This window comes from Syngnathus typhle, linkage group LG6 (assembly GCF_033458585.1).
Source record: "Syngnathus typhle isolate RoL2023-S1 ecotype Sweden linkage group LG6, RoL_Styp_1.0, whole genome shotgun sequence".
Lineage (NCBI taxonomy): Eukaryota > Metazoa > Chordata > Actinopteri > Syngnathiformes > Syngnathidae > Syngnathus > Syngnathus typhle.
In genome coordinates this window covers 5,000,950-5,015,972 of record NC_083743.1, presented here as the reverse complement: position 1 = coordinate 5,015,972, position 15,023 = coordinate 5,000,950, and the positions used below count along the sequence as shown (strand labels likewise).

The window sequence follows — 15,023 nt, the reverse complement described above, 5'->3', positions numbered from 1 at the left end:
CTTACAGGTGAGTCAACTTTGGGAACGCCCACGGAAACGGTGACGTTTTCCAGCAACATTGCTACCATTTTTATTTCTTTCTATTTAATAACACATTTGACATTTAAATGAATTGTAAATTGATATTTGTTGACAGATTAAGAAATTTGAATTAAAAAATGTTTTTTTACCTCCCTTGCAGACATTTTTGGCCAAATATAATCAGTGACGTAATTATTAACCGAGACTCATGCGTGTACTAAACTGAACCCGCAGGTGGCGCTGTTGTTGCTCTTTTATGAATTATTCACAAACTTCATTGAACCGTATCGGCGCTAGGACCTAAAGAGGTGATGTTGTGTTTAATGTCCACTAGTAAAGTAGACAACGTGACGCTAAACCCAATTGATAGCGGCACTTCAAAATCGGATGACGATAACGTTTTTTCATGCAATAGCGTTTTCGCGTGAGTATTGTTTTGTTCGAAGTGAAACAAGAAAATCCCATTACTGGGAGCATCAAAAGTCAAAGAGAATATCGCTAGTTGCCCAGGTTCCCACAGCATTTGAACGCAACGTAAGCCACCGCGTGGTTCCCCACCCTGCTGCTGCGCTTCACCAGTCCTGTGCGTGTGTGTACGCACCTTGGCCAACGTGCATCATTGCTTGCAATTATTTCTCTGTATTTTAATTTTCTCTTTTTAAAAAAAAAAAAACATCTGAAGGAAATAAATAACACTCAATGTGTTAGTTTCTCTAGTTACTCGTTTTTAGATAACCAGTACTGTCTTTAAGTCATCCTCTCAGTAATAGCGCATTCCCGATGGCGGCGAACCGGGTCGGGCGGCGGGTCAACAAGGTGTGCAACCAGCAGTCACCCAACCGAGCCCGCGGCAGCAGCGGCGGCGGCGGCGGGCGTGAACCGGGCGGCCACAGCCTGCAGCGGCGCCAGGCCCGAGTCACCGTCAAATACAACCGCAAGGAGCTCCAGAGGAGGCTGGACGTGGAGAAGTGGATCGACTGCGGCCTGGACGAGCTCTACAGGGGCCGGGTGAGTACTGGACCACAGTTGCTGACCAAAACAGCAGCACAGAGACTTACTACACTATTAATACTACAATGAGTACTACCGCAGTACTATCACTACAAACTTCTATAAAATTCTCATTATTATTGTGACGATGCCCTTAAAAACAGTGATGTTCACTGTGGAGATGAATTTATCTTATGAATGTCACTATATGAAAATAAAGAGACTGTTAAAGTAAAAGTAATGATTAGAGATGACAAGGATGTGTGCACAGTAGAAACATGGTTAAAGGTCACACGGAGGATTGCAAGAGTGTTTGCAGTGTTCAGCGTGGATGTAAAGTGGAACTGACAGCGCAGACGCAGCTGCAGGCGTGTGCGTGTGTGTGTTGTGTGTGTTGTGCAGATATCCTTGTAGTACTTTTTGACATCACACGGAGAATATTTTGGTCTGTTGACGTGGTCAGCTCGAGTGTTTTTATCGTCCCGTATTAAGTTTCTGGGGATGGATCCATCAGATCGACTACATTACTGCGACTACTACTAACACACTACTTTTACTCCTAACACAACCGTCCAACTTCTACAATAGTTAATACTCGATTTCTATTGATAATACAACTTGGTTACTATAGTGCTTCAAATAAAACATTATGTAATGAGCAGTTTTTGATATGCCTTCAGAAGTCGAGTTTGAAGGCTTAATAAAAAAAAAAATGGAGTCATTTGCAGTCTACTTAAATCACCAACTGTTTTCCTTTTATTTATTTGTTTATGGAGTCCATGTTTTATCAACCGCTCACGAGTGTGTTGCGTTCAAGAACCTGAACCGTTATGGAGAGTAGGGTTATTAAAGTGTCAGAAAATGTGAAGATACATGAGGCTTTAGGGGTCCAAACGGTTGTCTTTGTTCATCTCACACACACACACACACACACACACACACACACACACACACACACACACACACACACACTCACGCTCAATGCATAATAGATGAAGGTAAGGAGGAAGACAATTATTTGTCCCCTGATATTAGCCAGTTACTTTGTGTGTGCATGTGGACTGAATGTGTGTGTGTGTGTCCATGTGTCCAGTGATAAATAGATAATTACATCTGTCCGTTTGCTTCATTTCCTGTCAGACGTCCCATCTGGGTCCACAAACGCACACACACACACGCATACTGCTGAGAATGTTATGACTATCAGTACACAAAGTCATGATGCTTCATATAATAAATGATAACACACTAAAACTCACAGCTCGTGTATTCGATGACGTTCCATTGGTGATGTCAGTGATGATGAGAATATTTGACCTATTAGTCATCAATCAATGAAACAATTGGGGAAGCCTCTGACATGCAAATTAAGGTGAAGAGGACAAAGAAGACAGATGCTAACAGCTATTAGTGCTATTGATTTATTAGCTTGACATCTGTCTGTTGTGTGTGTGTGCGTGTACTAGTATTGCAAGAGCAAAAATGTGTCCACGAATGTGGGTGCATGTTTTTGTCTTTGTTGCAGCTGGTCGTGTTTTTCTAAGTTTGTACCTTCCCCGACCCCCACAACATAAATACACACAGATGCGCACGCACATACACGTTGTATACACAACTCACACTAGCACACACAAAGGAGTCAGCATTAACCTAACGAGGTCAAATAGAGCTTCTATTATGGACCAACACGCAGATTAGTACGCCTGTGTGTATAGCGACACTTGCTGACACCACAAATCAGTCAATGAACAATAATCTGAACACACACACACACTTCATTACTTGGACGTGATGACATCACACTGATGTCCGCAGCTGATGAACAACAGGGGGCGGAGCTTAGGACCCACTCATAAACACACACACACCCTGATGATTTCGGTTTTTGTTACAATAATAATGTGCGCATATGAAAGTTATGAAAAATACCTGTTGTCGGCTTCTTACATCTCCCGTCTCTTGAATGTGTCTCCCCCTAGAGGCACACACAGGAAGTGCAATTAAAACATTTTGCATTTTTAGCACATTAAGCTGTTTGTGTTGATGATGATGATTAGGAGGAGGACATGCCTGAAGAGGTAAACATCGACGATCTTCTCGACCTGAAGACTGACGCTGAGAGGACACACCGACTGCAGGTGGCGCTATTTTACTTCTTATTACTCGTCCTTACTGAATGAAGTGTCCAGAATCAGAATTATAACGTGTTGTGTCCTTACGTGTGTTCATTTCAGGAGATTCTTCACTCGTGCAACAACAACACTGAAGTAAACAAAACATTCCATTTCATAACTTGTAGTCATTTTGATGCACCAGATTAGCATACCTTCATGTTTTTTTAGCTTTGTGACGTCACGCGGTAAATATTTTTGCGTTGTGTTGCAAGCAAGTTGTGAAAAAAGATCTAATAAACCAAATCACATATTTGTCTCATAAAAATGTGTTAGCTTAGTGCTAACACAGAATGCAAATGATATGACTGCATTGTGTGGTCTTGACAGGTGTTCATCGCCGATTTGGTGGCCAAACTTCACGGCCTCCAAAAGCAGGAAGAGTTGCACAACGACGGCATCGACCTACCACAGCTCCACATCTACCCCGCCCGCCCCGGATCGGCCGACAGGGAGGTGCTGCATTGAAAAAGCAAATGTACAACTGTGATGTACCTCACCCCGGCCACCTGCCAGTAGGGAGCTGGACTACAAAACAAGCACGTCTAAATCCCACATCCATCCACCTCCAAATGTGTTGAGTTATTCCAAACACCTCAGCATCAACTGCACCTCCCAAAAGACTCGCTCCCAAACCAGCAAGAACCTCAAAGCACACAGGAAGTGGACCGTCAGAACTTTTTTCCTTCATTTTTACGGGTTTCATTTCCTGGTTTCGGTCAAACGCACATGGGCACACATTCTTCGAACTGTCAACGTATGATGTTAAGTCACAGACTTACTCAAGGCCGTTTGTGTGTGTGCGTCTGTGAATGTGGGCTTGTTTGCAGCCACACTCACATGCGCGCACGCACACACATAATGCACATATTTTATACATAATACATTTGTGTGGTTCAGATTTTCCGTCTGTGTAAATGTTTTGAAATAAAAAAAAAAAACTTTCACTTTGAAAGTATTCTAGTTGCACTTTATGGTATTTTATTTTGTACTTCAGGCAAGAGTTCGGAACAATTGACCACAATGAATCAATTGGTTGACAGAAAAAAATAAATGTACAAAATATGAGAACATTAATTTGAAGTACATTCATTACTATTGCTTCTTGAGGTTTTACAGGGGAAACAGCACCACCTGTAGGTAGAATACTGTATTGCCAGTCACTTAAGTGTAAACGAGAATAGTATTAAAAAACGGTTGTATTTAATTTACGCTAATACATTTGTAATATGTTATAAACAGCTACATTGACATTAAAAATAAATAAACAGTTGAATCAATGAAGCTTGTTAACACCATTTAAATAATGATCATTGAATTGGCAGTTAAAAATAAAGAGGTTTAATCAACAATTACTACTACTAATAAATAATTCTGTGGGCAGGAAACGAGGACCAAAATAACCTGCAATCATGTCACTATACTTACATTTTCTTATGAATTCAACGTGAATTAATGATAAATTGATGTACAAACAGAACAAATCTATTAGATGTCGATTAGCTTATTTTCTTCAAGTTGTGAGCTCGGAGTTCAGCTTAATGGGTTGTAAAGTGCGGTTAATTTAAAAAAAAGTGGCGTTCACCTGATGTCATTACATGTCACACTGAAACGGGGCCCACCTGAAACACACAAACGTATAATGTTCAAATGTTACATTTAATATGACATGGTTGAGATAAAAATGAGAAACAAAATAGCTAATAAACACAAGTTGTTTTTTTTACAAATTATTATTTCTTATTAATAATTAATTTGAATATTGTTGCTCAACTAGTTATTTGAGAAAATAAAAAAAGTGACACTTCCAACCAAAACAGCCCATTATATTTATTATTATATTATTTGCAATTAATTACAATACAATACATGAATCGATTCTTTAATATATAGGTAATAATTCATACATACCTTATTGTTACCCACACCGCGTCCCAAGACGACACCCAGCAAGGTATTGATGACGTTGGCGGCGCAGAGGAGGGCCTGCAGCCCACTAGCGCCCCCTAGTATGCTAAAGAGAATTACATTCCACTGGACCACACTCTTGGGCTCCAAACATACACCTGACCACAGACTTCTGTTGTATAGGTATCCGGCATCCCTGTAGTAATGCAATAGTAAATTGTGTGTGTGTGTTTGTTTGTGTGTGTGTGTGCGCGTGTGTGTGTTTGTCACCTGTCAGCGGTGGGTTGAAGTGGCACACCCCAGGCTGGTCCACTTGTAGTGTTGTAGAGACAATGAGGACCTTGGACCAGCCCTGTGAAGCTAACCAGACAACAGAAAGCAGAAGACAGCAGACATGCACACGAGTACAAGGCCTGACGCAACATCTGCATGCAACACACACACACATACACACACACACACACAAAACAACAATTACCATTACTACTGCTACTATTTCCATTACACACTGCGGTGTTTGTTACCTGTGTCCTGAAGGCACAGCATCCCGCTGTGTGGCTGCTCTGCAAAAAAGCTCGAGCACCAAGCACAACCTGAAAATTAAAGCAACAATATGTTCTCCAGGTGGTTTTACAAGAGCCACAAGAACCTCAGAGGAGCCAAAACATCACAAGACACAAGCAAGTCACACGGCAGCAACATGATGATGACCAGCCTGGCGTGTGGTCTCACCAAGAGTCCGGAGCTCCACAGTCCCGTGGCCCAGGAGGCCTCTCTGGTCACGTGACCTTCCAACAGGAAGTGGACCTTCAGCTCAGGTAGCAGCAGCAGGACGTTGGCCACAGCGCACACGGTCGCCAAGGCAACCAGAGCCACGCCTACGCAGCGCAGACACCTGGACACACACATCTCAGGATCTGAAATACGCCACAGCAAAGCAATCTAGTGTCAGTAAAGTTTCACCAAATTCCTAATCCATATTTATGGTAAAAGTCCTCAATTAAAAAAACATTTTTTTTACTCATCCTTCATTTTTTGCTATTACATTTCCAATTCAAATCATGCCAGCCTCAAAATATTCTGCTCATTTTGGATATCCATTTATCACGTTCCCAAATTCCTACATTTTGAGAGTAAAATTTTAAATGTAAGACATAATTAAAGTATTAATTGCATGTCAATTCGGCTCTTCACCATTCACACACCATTTTTTCTCAAATGACATCAGTTCATAAATTATATTTGACATCGTTATTATGAAATTTAAGCGCAGGTCCACTCACCATTTGATGGATGTCCACGTCGGAGTGGATCGGAGGAGGAACCTGAGATGTATATATTAGGACACGCGCCCACATGAACATCCTTATAAGGATGCAGGAAAAGTCCGGTTTCCTTATAAGGAAACAGGAAGTGTTCGGCGGTCATAAATAACACAGGAGGAAACACTTCCATCACACTGCGCTGCCCTACATTTGATCCATAAATACATAAAGCAATTCATCGTACTCAAAAATTAAATATACGTTATAGTATCTGAAATGAAGGCAAAAAGCAACAAAAATATTTGCTAAATTTGATGCATGGACCAAATTAAAGCAACAATATGTTTGTTGCATTTCAATCATTGACCTTGCTGAGACAACTGGAGATGACCTACTTTTATCATTTCAAATATTTGAGCCTAGATGACCCTTGCACTGTTAGCGCTAGCATCAGCATCACCATAACAGATGCTAAAAAAAAGGATGAAGCTTGAAAATAGATACATCCTGTTTCTTTATTTTCAGTTCTTCTTAAATTGTATCACTAAAGTTCGAGTCATGTCAGAGCAGCAAAGGCTTCTGGGAAAAACCATACCACATATTTGACACTTAGTTCACTTAGTGACGGCACCAGAGGCAACCTCAGCAATGTGGTTTGTCGCTGTTAATGTCACATATGACCAAGTAGGAAGTGGCAGACTATCACATTTATGACACAGATATCTTTAGGTTTACCTCAGCAAATGGCAGTCTTTCACGATAAATTTTTAAATGCAAATGTTTTTTTTTTTTAATCAAAAAGATTGCTTACTGGTCTGTTGTTTCAGTTTACACTGGGAAATAATCTGGTCTTCCATACAAATGGGGTGACAGGATTCTGACTTTTTTCTCAGAATTCTGACTTTAAAGTGGGAATTCTGACTTTATTCTCAGAATTCTGACTTTATTCTCAGAATTCTGACTTTAAACTCAGAGTGCTGACTTTATTCTCAGAATTCTGAATTTAAAGTCGGAATTCTGACTTTATTCTCAGAATTCTGCTTGATTAAGTCATCCAAATCCGTCTTTTCAGGCACTGGTCGAGTTGCACCCTCCATCAGTCACTTTATCTGCACAACAAAGTAAAAACAATTACAATTTGTCAAACACAACAGTGGGCATTTTAAAAACATGACTGACAGTATGCCACGCCATAAATAAAGAAATAATAAAGATAGATAAATAAAGAATTCTGAGAATAAAGTCGGAATTCTACGGAAAATTAAATATAGGTGATTTCTTGACAAACCTTATCTTCTTAAATTTGACACGTGTAGAGTGTTTATTTTGTGAAGTGTCCCCTGAAACAAATGCTGGAAAGCTCGAGTGTTTATTTATTTATTGACTCTGAAGTCACTCTAAAATTAATGTACTGTTGAGTTTCGTTCCCCATGCGAATTTAATCATTTTAGTGAACTTTAATTTACACAAAACTAAATTTAATCATTCAAAACCTATTTTCTTACATTTTTAACTCCAACCTGGTGCGTCCCCTCTTTGCTGACGTCACTCCTCAACTCAACTGGCCCCGCCCACACACACGACCAACAATGAACAAACATTGAAATATTATTGCTTTTTGCGCTTTTATTTTAAATCACCCTAGTATCGACTGTGTATTATATATTTGTCAGTTTTCTGATTATTTGAGACGTTCAATGAAAGATTGTTTAAAAAAAAAAAAATTACGACGCGCACTTCCTGTATTTGTCGTCACAAGTTTTGAAGCAGCCTCAGTTTGGACACTTCGACATTAGCATTAGCACTCGACGAAGAAACAACACACAAACGAAAGTAGGTCCGTTTTGCGTACTGCGCCAGGGACATGTAGCCTTACATTTGTTGTGTTTATTTCGTCTGTACACGCCCTGCTTAATAACTTGTCATGTAAACGTAAATACAAATTGATTACATTATAACGATCCGTCCATTGAAAACGACCGTTACTAAGCATTAATATCAGTGTCATTACACGGTGATGAAACGCAGTGTTTATTTCCCCGCTGTCACTGCAGCTCGGAACTTGTGACGGAAAAGCGTGAGGAAATAGAAAGTTTAAACAAAGTGGAACAAGCCAAAACTTTAAGCACATCGTGAATAATCTAAAGAATGTAGCCGTAACATTAACTTGAATATGACTTGTTTTTGTAACGCTATTACATTTGCATTGCATCAGTCACGTGTAGCTGATGATGACGTATGACACCTTGCATTTTGTATTGATGCTCCGAAGCAGATAGAGGCGCTACTTTAGAAGATGCGGGGTCGCCACAGAAGCTCGCATCTCGGCCTTCTGCTGCTGTTCTCGCAGCTCTACCAGGTGGGCTTAGACAACATCCCCCCTGTCACCCTGGCCGTGCTGGGCCTCAACGCCTACCTCTTCCTGTTCCCCGCGGCTCCACTCATGAAGGTACTCGACGCACGTTTATCCGATTCAAATTTAGATTGACTTGGATGCAGCACATTTCCAGAAAATTAGCAAGACTGAAAATGTGACAAACGTTTTGGCTCACCCTCTCCATAGGCATGCGTGAGCGTCCATCAGGCGTATTGGTCGGGCGAGTGGCGCCGCCTCCTTCTGTCTCCTTTCCACCACGCCGACGACATGCACCTCTACTTCAACATGGTGTCGTTCGTCATGAAGGGCATCCGCCTGGAGCGTCGTCTGGGCGCCGTTTGGTTTGCGTACGTGCTGGCTGTCTTCTCGCTGCTCACCGGCGCGCTCTACCTGGCGCTGGAGGCGGGGCTCACCCATCTCACTGATGACCAGTCGTACAGCGCCGCCTGTGCTGTTGGATTCTCAGGTCGGACTTCTACACAAACGAGAATTATTGACTCAGTTTACCACAATGAACAAACTAAATCAGTAATACTCAACTACACCACATGTAACCTTGAAATATTAGCAGAGATTAGCAATTTTTTGCTGTTTTGGACCCATTGAGCGAATGAAAAATATTATGTAACAACACTACAGAAACATTGACCGCATTCACGGTGAATTCATCTTTATATTTTCTATGCACATTTGTTTTAGGGGTGATTTTTTCACTGAAAGTCCTGAATAACTACTACCATCCTGGCGGCGTGACATACGTAATGGGCTTCCCTGTGTCCAACCGCTACGCCAGCTGGGTGGAGCTGGTCCTCATCCACATCACAGCACCAGGGTGAGTTGTGTTTGCAATGCAGTCAAAAAGCCAGCAGGGGGCAGCGTTAACTTTTTCTTACTCCTCCTCACCAGGACGTCCCTGATTGGTCACCTTGCGGGTATCCTGGTGGGCCTCCTTTACACTGCCGGACCATTGAAGAAGATGATGAAGATGTGTGCTGGTGAGCTTGAGCATGGGAACACTATAAATGAATAAATCAGATAATGGATGGATGAATACTGTACATGCTCTTCTCATCAGGGTTGATGTCATCCCGCACCTTCATGCCCAGAACGCACTTCACGTCCTCAGGTAAAACACTCACCACGTTATCGATTTTTTGAATTTTTATAACACTATACCTGTCACTCTGTGTAGGCTACAGCGGTAGAAGCTCCAGAAGCGATCAGTACACGGCAGATGATGGGGCATCAAGGTACACGGGCGGAATGACGGAGGAGGAGCAGCTGGCAGCGGCCATCAGGAACAGTCTTCGTGGCACAGGTGGGAACGGGTGGTTTTAGAGCAATATTATTACTGTTATGATTTTTCACTAAGAGCGATTAGCACTAGATGCTAATTTGGGCTTAAGTACCAAACACTAATTAGCTAGTACGCTAAAACACTCAATAGCATGTCGCATAAAAGCAAACACATAAGACTTTCTTGACGCTAACGACCTAGCTAATGTGTTTTTCAGCACGCCACGGTGATGGTTCGCCTCAGTTTGCCGCTCCACCTCCATATGGCTTCCGCTTAACGGATGAGGAGCTCCGTGCCAGGAGGCTGATGCGATTGGACGCGTTCACGTGAAAAAGAAAAGAAGAAGAGGAGGAGCTCAGATCTTTTGAGAACATTGGAAGCTTTGGCCTTTTGGAAACTTTTTAATGGATGGATGTTTGTGAAGCACTTTTTTCTATTCCTACATTTTTTGTCTTTTTATTTATTTACTCACGGTGACTGTCAATAAACATTTGTAATAAAAATCGTTTTGTTGTCCCATTCAAGGTGCAAAAAAACATACATTTGAAACATCCAAACACAAAATCTCAACAGTTCCCGGTGAGCCAAGACTTAAAAATCAGTTCATTGTATGGTGTAAAAAAAAAAGCTAAATACTAAATATGGAGCTGAGTTGTTGACATATGGACTCGCACTTAGTAATTAGTTTCTTCTCTTCAGTGGAACTTCCTGTTTGGTGAGGTGACACGTCAAGTGTAACGTCAGTTTCTGGGTAATTATCTCATAAATAGAATTGTTGCCGGTTAGCAATGATAATCAACTTCCATCCAGATTAATACCTGCAGATAAGGTGGCGTCTGTTTGGGGTCAAGAGGAGGTCTTAACACACACACGTATAAAATTGTATTACGCATACATGCAAGAGGTGTGGCTTCATCTCATTTTTGACATTCTCAAAGGCATCTTCTCTGCTAATTTGACTTGGGTGTGTACAATGTGACTTGACTCTACTCACCAACACACGCCTCATCCAGTTGGTTTGCTTTCACACGCGTCGCCACCGTCATGGGTTTCAAGTCAAGAAAATGGATGCTCTTACTCTTGCTCAACGTGCTGGGACTGGTGGGAATCTTCTTTCTGTCCAATACCAAATCGACCCACAATGGCCATCCGGTTCCGGATGTTACTAGGTTGATGGAGAAGAGACCGCTGATAGAGCCGGTGACTGAACGAGAACCGGAGACGACGTCAATGGAGCCGGAGAGAACCGGTGAGAGCGTCCAGGACAGTCTGAAGGAGCGGCTCCGTTACCTGGAGGACATCGTGTTCAAATACCTGAGGGGTAGGACTCAACCAATCCTGACAATAAAATCAGTTCTTTTTGAACTTTACTTGGTTATTCCAACTAATTTGAGTTATTTATAACCCAGTCGTTTTAGACAAGCCAAGGTACAATTTTACATGTACGTTGCTGAGTACAATTACCGATTTTCACTTGTCTGCATCATGGGTTGTGTTGTGTTCAGGTTTTTCCAAAACTCTGGGTCTGGTTGAGGGCTTCGATGCTCCAGGCGCAGACGGTGTTCCCTTTACGCTGTCTCCTAAAGACCAAATCCAAGCGGAAATCCAGAAGGATAAGTACGGCTATGATGCCATCATGAGCGACAAGATCTCGCTGGATCGAACTATACCAGACTTCAGACCCAGCAAGTGAGTACACATCCGCCACTGGGGAAAAAAATAAAATAAATTCTGCTACTGATAATACGTGTATGTTTGCGTGTAGATGCAAAGAGTACACCTACCCGACAGAGCTCCCCCAGATCGCCCTTATCTTTATCTTCGTCAACGAGGCCCTGTCCGTCATCCTGCGCTCCATCCACTCAGCTGTCAATCACACACCAGCACACCTGCTCAAGGAAATCATCCTGGTAGATGACTGCAGCGATGACGGTATGGACTAGCTTTTAAGACCCTTTTCTCAGATCACGACAGAGCAGGTTACAAAACAGGCATAGTGATCATGAACCAACGCGCTAGCAATATGCCAAGTTTGAAATCAAGAGACAATCAGCAAAAGAAACCTTTTGACATCATAACTTGAGCTTTACTAGGGCTTGTGAGTGTTCCCATAGCTTTGTAATGTTTTGATATGCAAACAAAAGGACAAGTTTGCCTTGTTTTTAATGACCGTCACGCCTTGGTTGTGATTATACTTCAGGCGCTAACAGCATCTTTCTTTATTTAGACTGGGCAAATGACATAAATCTGATTTGCATAAAACTGTGACAATTCTGCTTCACAAATCATTTAAGTTGGCAAATCCACAGAACAAATGTCTGCGCCAGTGATATCTGGTCCCAGCAGGGGGCGCTGAACTTGCCCAAGAAGATGACATTTCTATTTTGTTGTGTTGAAGAGCTTCTGAAAGGACCGTTGGAGGAGTACGTGAATAAGCGCTACCCTGGTCTGGTTAAGATCATCAGGAACAAAAAGAGGGAGGGTCTTATACGGGCCAGGATTGCGGGGTGGAACGCGGCCACCGCCGACGTCACAGGGTTCTTTGATGCCCACATGGAGTTCACTCCTTTCTGGTGAGGCAAATTAGTTTACAAGTTAGTTTCAACCAAGTGTGTTGCTAACCAAACCATGTGATTCCTCCCCAATCAGGGCGGAGCCGGTTCTGACCCGAATCAAGGAGGACCGCACCAGGATCATCTTGCCGGCGATCGACAACATCGAGCAAGATACCTTTGGGTTGGTGACCTATGGGCAGCCGGCCCATGGCTACGACTGGCAGCTGTGGTGTAAATACATAAAGCCTTCGAAAACATGGACGGACCTGAATGACAACACAGTCCCCATCAGGTGGGCCGGATTACTACGTGGAACCTACAATTTATTCCTATTTGAAATGTCGTAGAAAAAATGTTATTGTAAACCTGTCTTTTGGGGTCACTTGACAGAAGTCCCTCTATGATTGGCTGCTCCTTCGTGGTAGACCGGGTTTACTTTGGTGAGCTGGGCCTGTTTGACCCTGGAATGGACATCTATGGGGGAGAGAACGTGGAACTGGGCATCAGGGTTAGTATCTCATATGGTTTCACCACCCAGCCCCAAGCCAAAAACTTCAGGGACAATCATATAGCATTGGATAGTTAGTTAGCAGCTGGTCCTGGATGTTAATGTAGTAGTTCTGTGTGCCATCTTGTCAAACATCATAAACAAGATGGATTGAAAATGTGAAAAGCATAACAAGCCGTTCTAGCTAGCTAGTGGCTAGCACAAACGCAAATCTGGTAGTCTACATTCACCATCTTGTCAAGCATCACAAACCAGGTGGACTGAAAAAGTAAAACACTTACGAGCCAGTGTAGCTAGCTAGTGGCTACTTCAAAAGCTATCTTGTGGCTAGCACAAATGTTAACGTAGTAGTCGACATTCACTCAGTGCTTTCTTGTCAAACATCAAATTTTGGTCAAATTTTGCTCGACTGCCTTTTCTGCAGGTGTGGACGTGCGGCGGTAGCATGGAGATGCTGCCGTGCTCACGCGTGGCTCATATCACACGCAGGAAGAAACCTTACCTGAAAGATTCCCTAGCGGTCATCATGCGGCGCAACGGTCTTCGCGTGGCTGAGGTTTGGATGGATGAATACAAACTCAACTTCTACATGGCCTGGAACATTCCCATGGAGGTAACACCCACACATCCAATTAAAATACTCGACTAATTCTAACTTGATGGGATATCTGATCCAGGGTCACGGTATCGACTATGGAAATGTCACAGAGAGGGTGGAACTCCGGAAGAGACTGCAGTGTAAGAACTTCAAGTGGTACCTGGACAACGTTTACCCTGAAATGAAGACGCACCAAAACACTCGCCTCTACGGCATGGTGAGGCCAGCATAATTTTGTGACGTCATTTGGTCTGAAATATGTGGTTCTAGTATGATTGCGGAACTAGTCTGTCTTTTAAGTGTCACTGGAGAGAAGATATTGAACCAAAATGGCCGACTTCACGTGTCTATATTGGCTTGGTATCTTGACTTTTTTGTGGGTTGACACGTCAGCCAATTTTGGCTCAGAGATGAAAGATGGCTTTCTTTGTCATTTCAGATGTACAACTTCAACGCCACTAACCTCTGTTTGGACCAGGGTGACCCGATGGGGCACACCGTCATTCTGTACAGTTGCCATGGTTACGCTCCTCAGGTGCCTAGCATACCACAACACAATTTTTCAGGGGAGTCATTTGTTTCAAAAGAACTTCTGCTCTCGTTCCACAGTTGGTGCGCTACAACGCAATCAATCAGCTGTTCCTGGGCCAGCTAGGCAACAGCTACATAGACACCCGCTGCATAGCCGACATTCTCCCAAACACTGAAGTGCAGCTCATTGATTGCAAAACGGTGAAAAATATTGCGACGGCAAAGTGGAATTTCAAACAGGTAACGTGTACTTTGTTTTTGTGATGTCATATTTGACGGTTTGGACTCAAAAGTGTGTCAATCTTGTTCCCTATGTAGGGTCAGCCGATCACAAACATCGGCACGGGACGGTGCATGGAGGTGGTGCCCATTCCAACCGACCCGTTCTACAAAGTAGTAATGCAGAAATGCTCGGGCCAGAGGTGGAATTTGACAATTCCCGCCGTAACTTTCTGAGTTGTTGCTGTTCCTGGACTGTAGGGCATCTTTTATATTTCATATTTATTGTGTGCGCACTTGAGATCACATTTAACCCTTCCTTGATTTTATTACCATGCAAGCTTGTTTGTTTATTATTTGGTCATATTTGTACATCATCAGTGGTTTTTTTTTTTTTTTTTTTTTAAAGATTGTTTAGCTTCTCTTAACTACACAAAGTTTCAAACACATCAGTGTTTGTCATCAGTAGAAACCTGGGAAGGGGGGCAACGTACATTTTCGTCTTGTACAAAATTAAATATCATTTGCAGTTATCATGAACTGCTGAACTGAAATGACCATTTTCTGACTTTGTGACGTCACC

At 42.5% G+C, this 15,023-nt stretch overlaps 4 protein-coding genes across 8 annotated transcripts; 3 read left to right on the top strand and 1 right to left on the bottom strand.

The window, feature by feature from the left end:
• The first annotated feature begins 10 nt into the window (after positions 1–10).
• Positions 11–4,151, top strand: LOC133155897 (protein phosphatase 1 regulatory subunit 14A-like). Its single transcript, XM_061281553.1, has 4 exons — positions 11–1,029; positions 3,069–3,149; positions 3,246–3,278; positions 3,513–4,151. Exons 1-4 carry the CDS (start codon positions 802–804, stop codon positions 3,648–3,650), a joined length of 480 nt encoding a protein of 159 aa, XP_061137537.1. The 5' UTR covers positions 11–801; the 3' UTR covers positions 3,651–4,151.
• Positions 4,141–9,048, bottom strand: LOC133155890 (transmembrane 4 L6 family member 5-like). Of its 3 annotated transcripts, none has more exons than XM_061281545.1 (8): positions 8,908–9,048; positions 7,167–7,464; positions 6,374–6,485; positions 5,823–6,007; positions 5,615–5,683; positions 5,361–5,515; positions 5,094–5,286; positions 4,141–4,804 (listed from the first exon to the last, which is right to left on the bottom strand). In XM_061281545.1, exons 4-8 carry the CDS (start codon positions 5,997–5,999, stop codon positions 4,784–4,786), a joined length of 615 nt encoding a protein of 204 aa, XP_061137529.1. In that variant the 5' UTR covers positions 6,000–6,007; positions 6,374–6,485; positions 7,167–7,464; positions 8,908–9,048; the 3' UTR covers positions 4,141–4,783. The 3 variants fall into 3 exon arrangements, with proteins under 3 accessions (XP_061137529.1, XP_061137528.1, XP_061137527.1); XM_061281544.1 differs by having other exon boundaries at positions 6,374–6,415; XM_061281543.1 differs by having other exon boundaries at positions 6,374–7,464.
• rhbdd1 (rhomboid domain containing 1) lies at positions 7,991–10,532 on the top strand. 3 transcript variants are annotated; one of them, XM_061281538.1, is made up of 8 exons: positions 7,991–8,192; positions 8,631–8,804; positions 8,919–9,198; positions 9,432–9,564; positions 9,639–9,727; positions 9,808–9,858; positions 9,925–10,050; positions 10,247–10,532. In XM_061281538.1, exons 2-8 carry the CDS (start codon positions 8,652–8,654, stop codon positions 10,357–10,359), a joined length of 945 nt encoding a protein of 314 aa, XP_061137522.1. In that variant the 5' UTR covers positions 7,991–8,192; positions 8,631–8,651; the 3' UTR covers positions 10,360–10,532. The 3 variants fall into 3 exon arrangements, with proteins under 3 accessions (XP_061137522.1, XP_061137521.1, XP_061137520.1); XM_061281537.1 differs by having other exon boundaries at positions 7,992–8,188; XM_061281536.1 differs by having other exon boundaries at positions 7,995–8,188; positions 8,628–8,804.
• A 541-nt stretch (positions 10,533–11,073) lies between these two features.
• On the top strand, positions 11,074–14,994 carry LOC133155875 (polypeptide N-acetylgalactosaminyltransferase 17-like). The gene is made up of 11 exons (XM_061281509.1): positions 11,074–11,350; positions 11,535–11,718; positions 11,795–11,961; positions 12,428–12,602; positions 12,679–12,876; positions 12,975–13,092; positions 13,517–13,705; positions 13,770–13,907; positions 14,130–14,225; positions 14,300–14,461; positions 14,540–14,994. Exons 1-11 carry the CDS (start codon positions 11,074–11,076, stop codon positions 14,675–14,677), a joined length of 1,842 nt encoding a protein of 613 aa, XP_061137493.1. The 3' UTR covers positions 14,678–14,994.
• Positions 14,995–15,023: the final 29 nt, after the last annotated feature.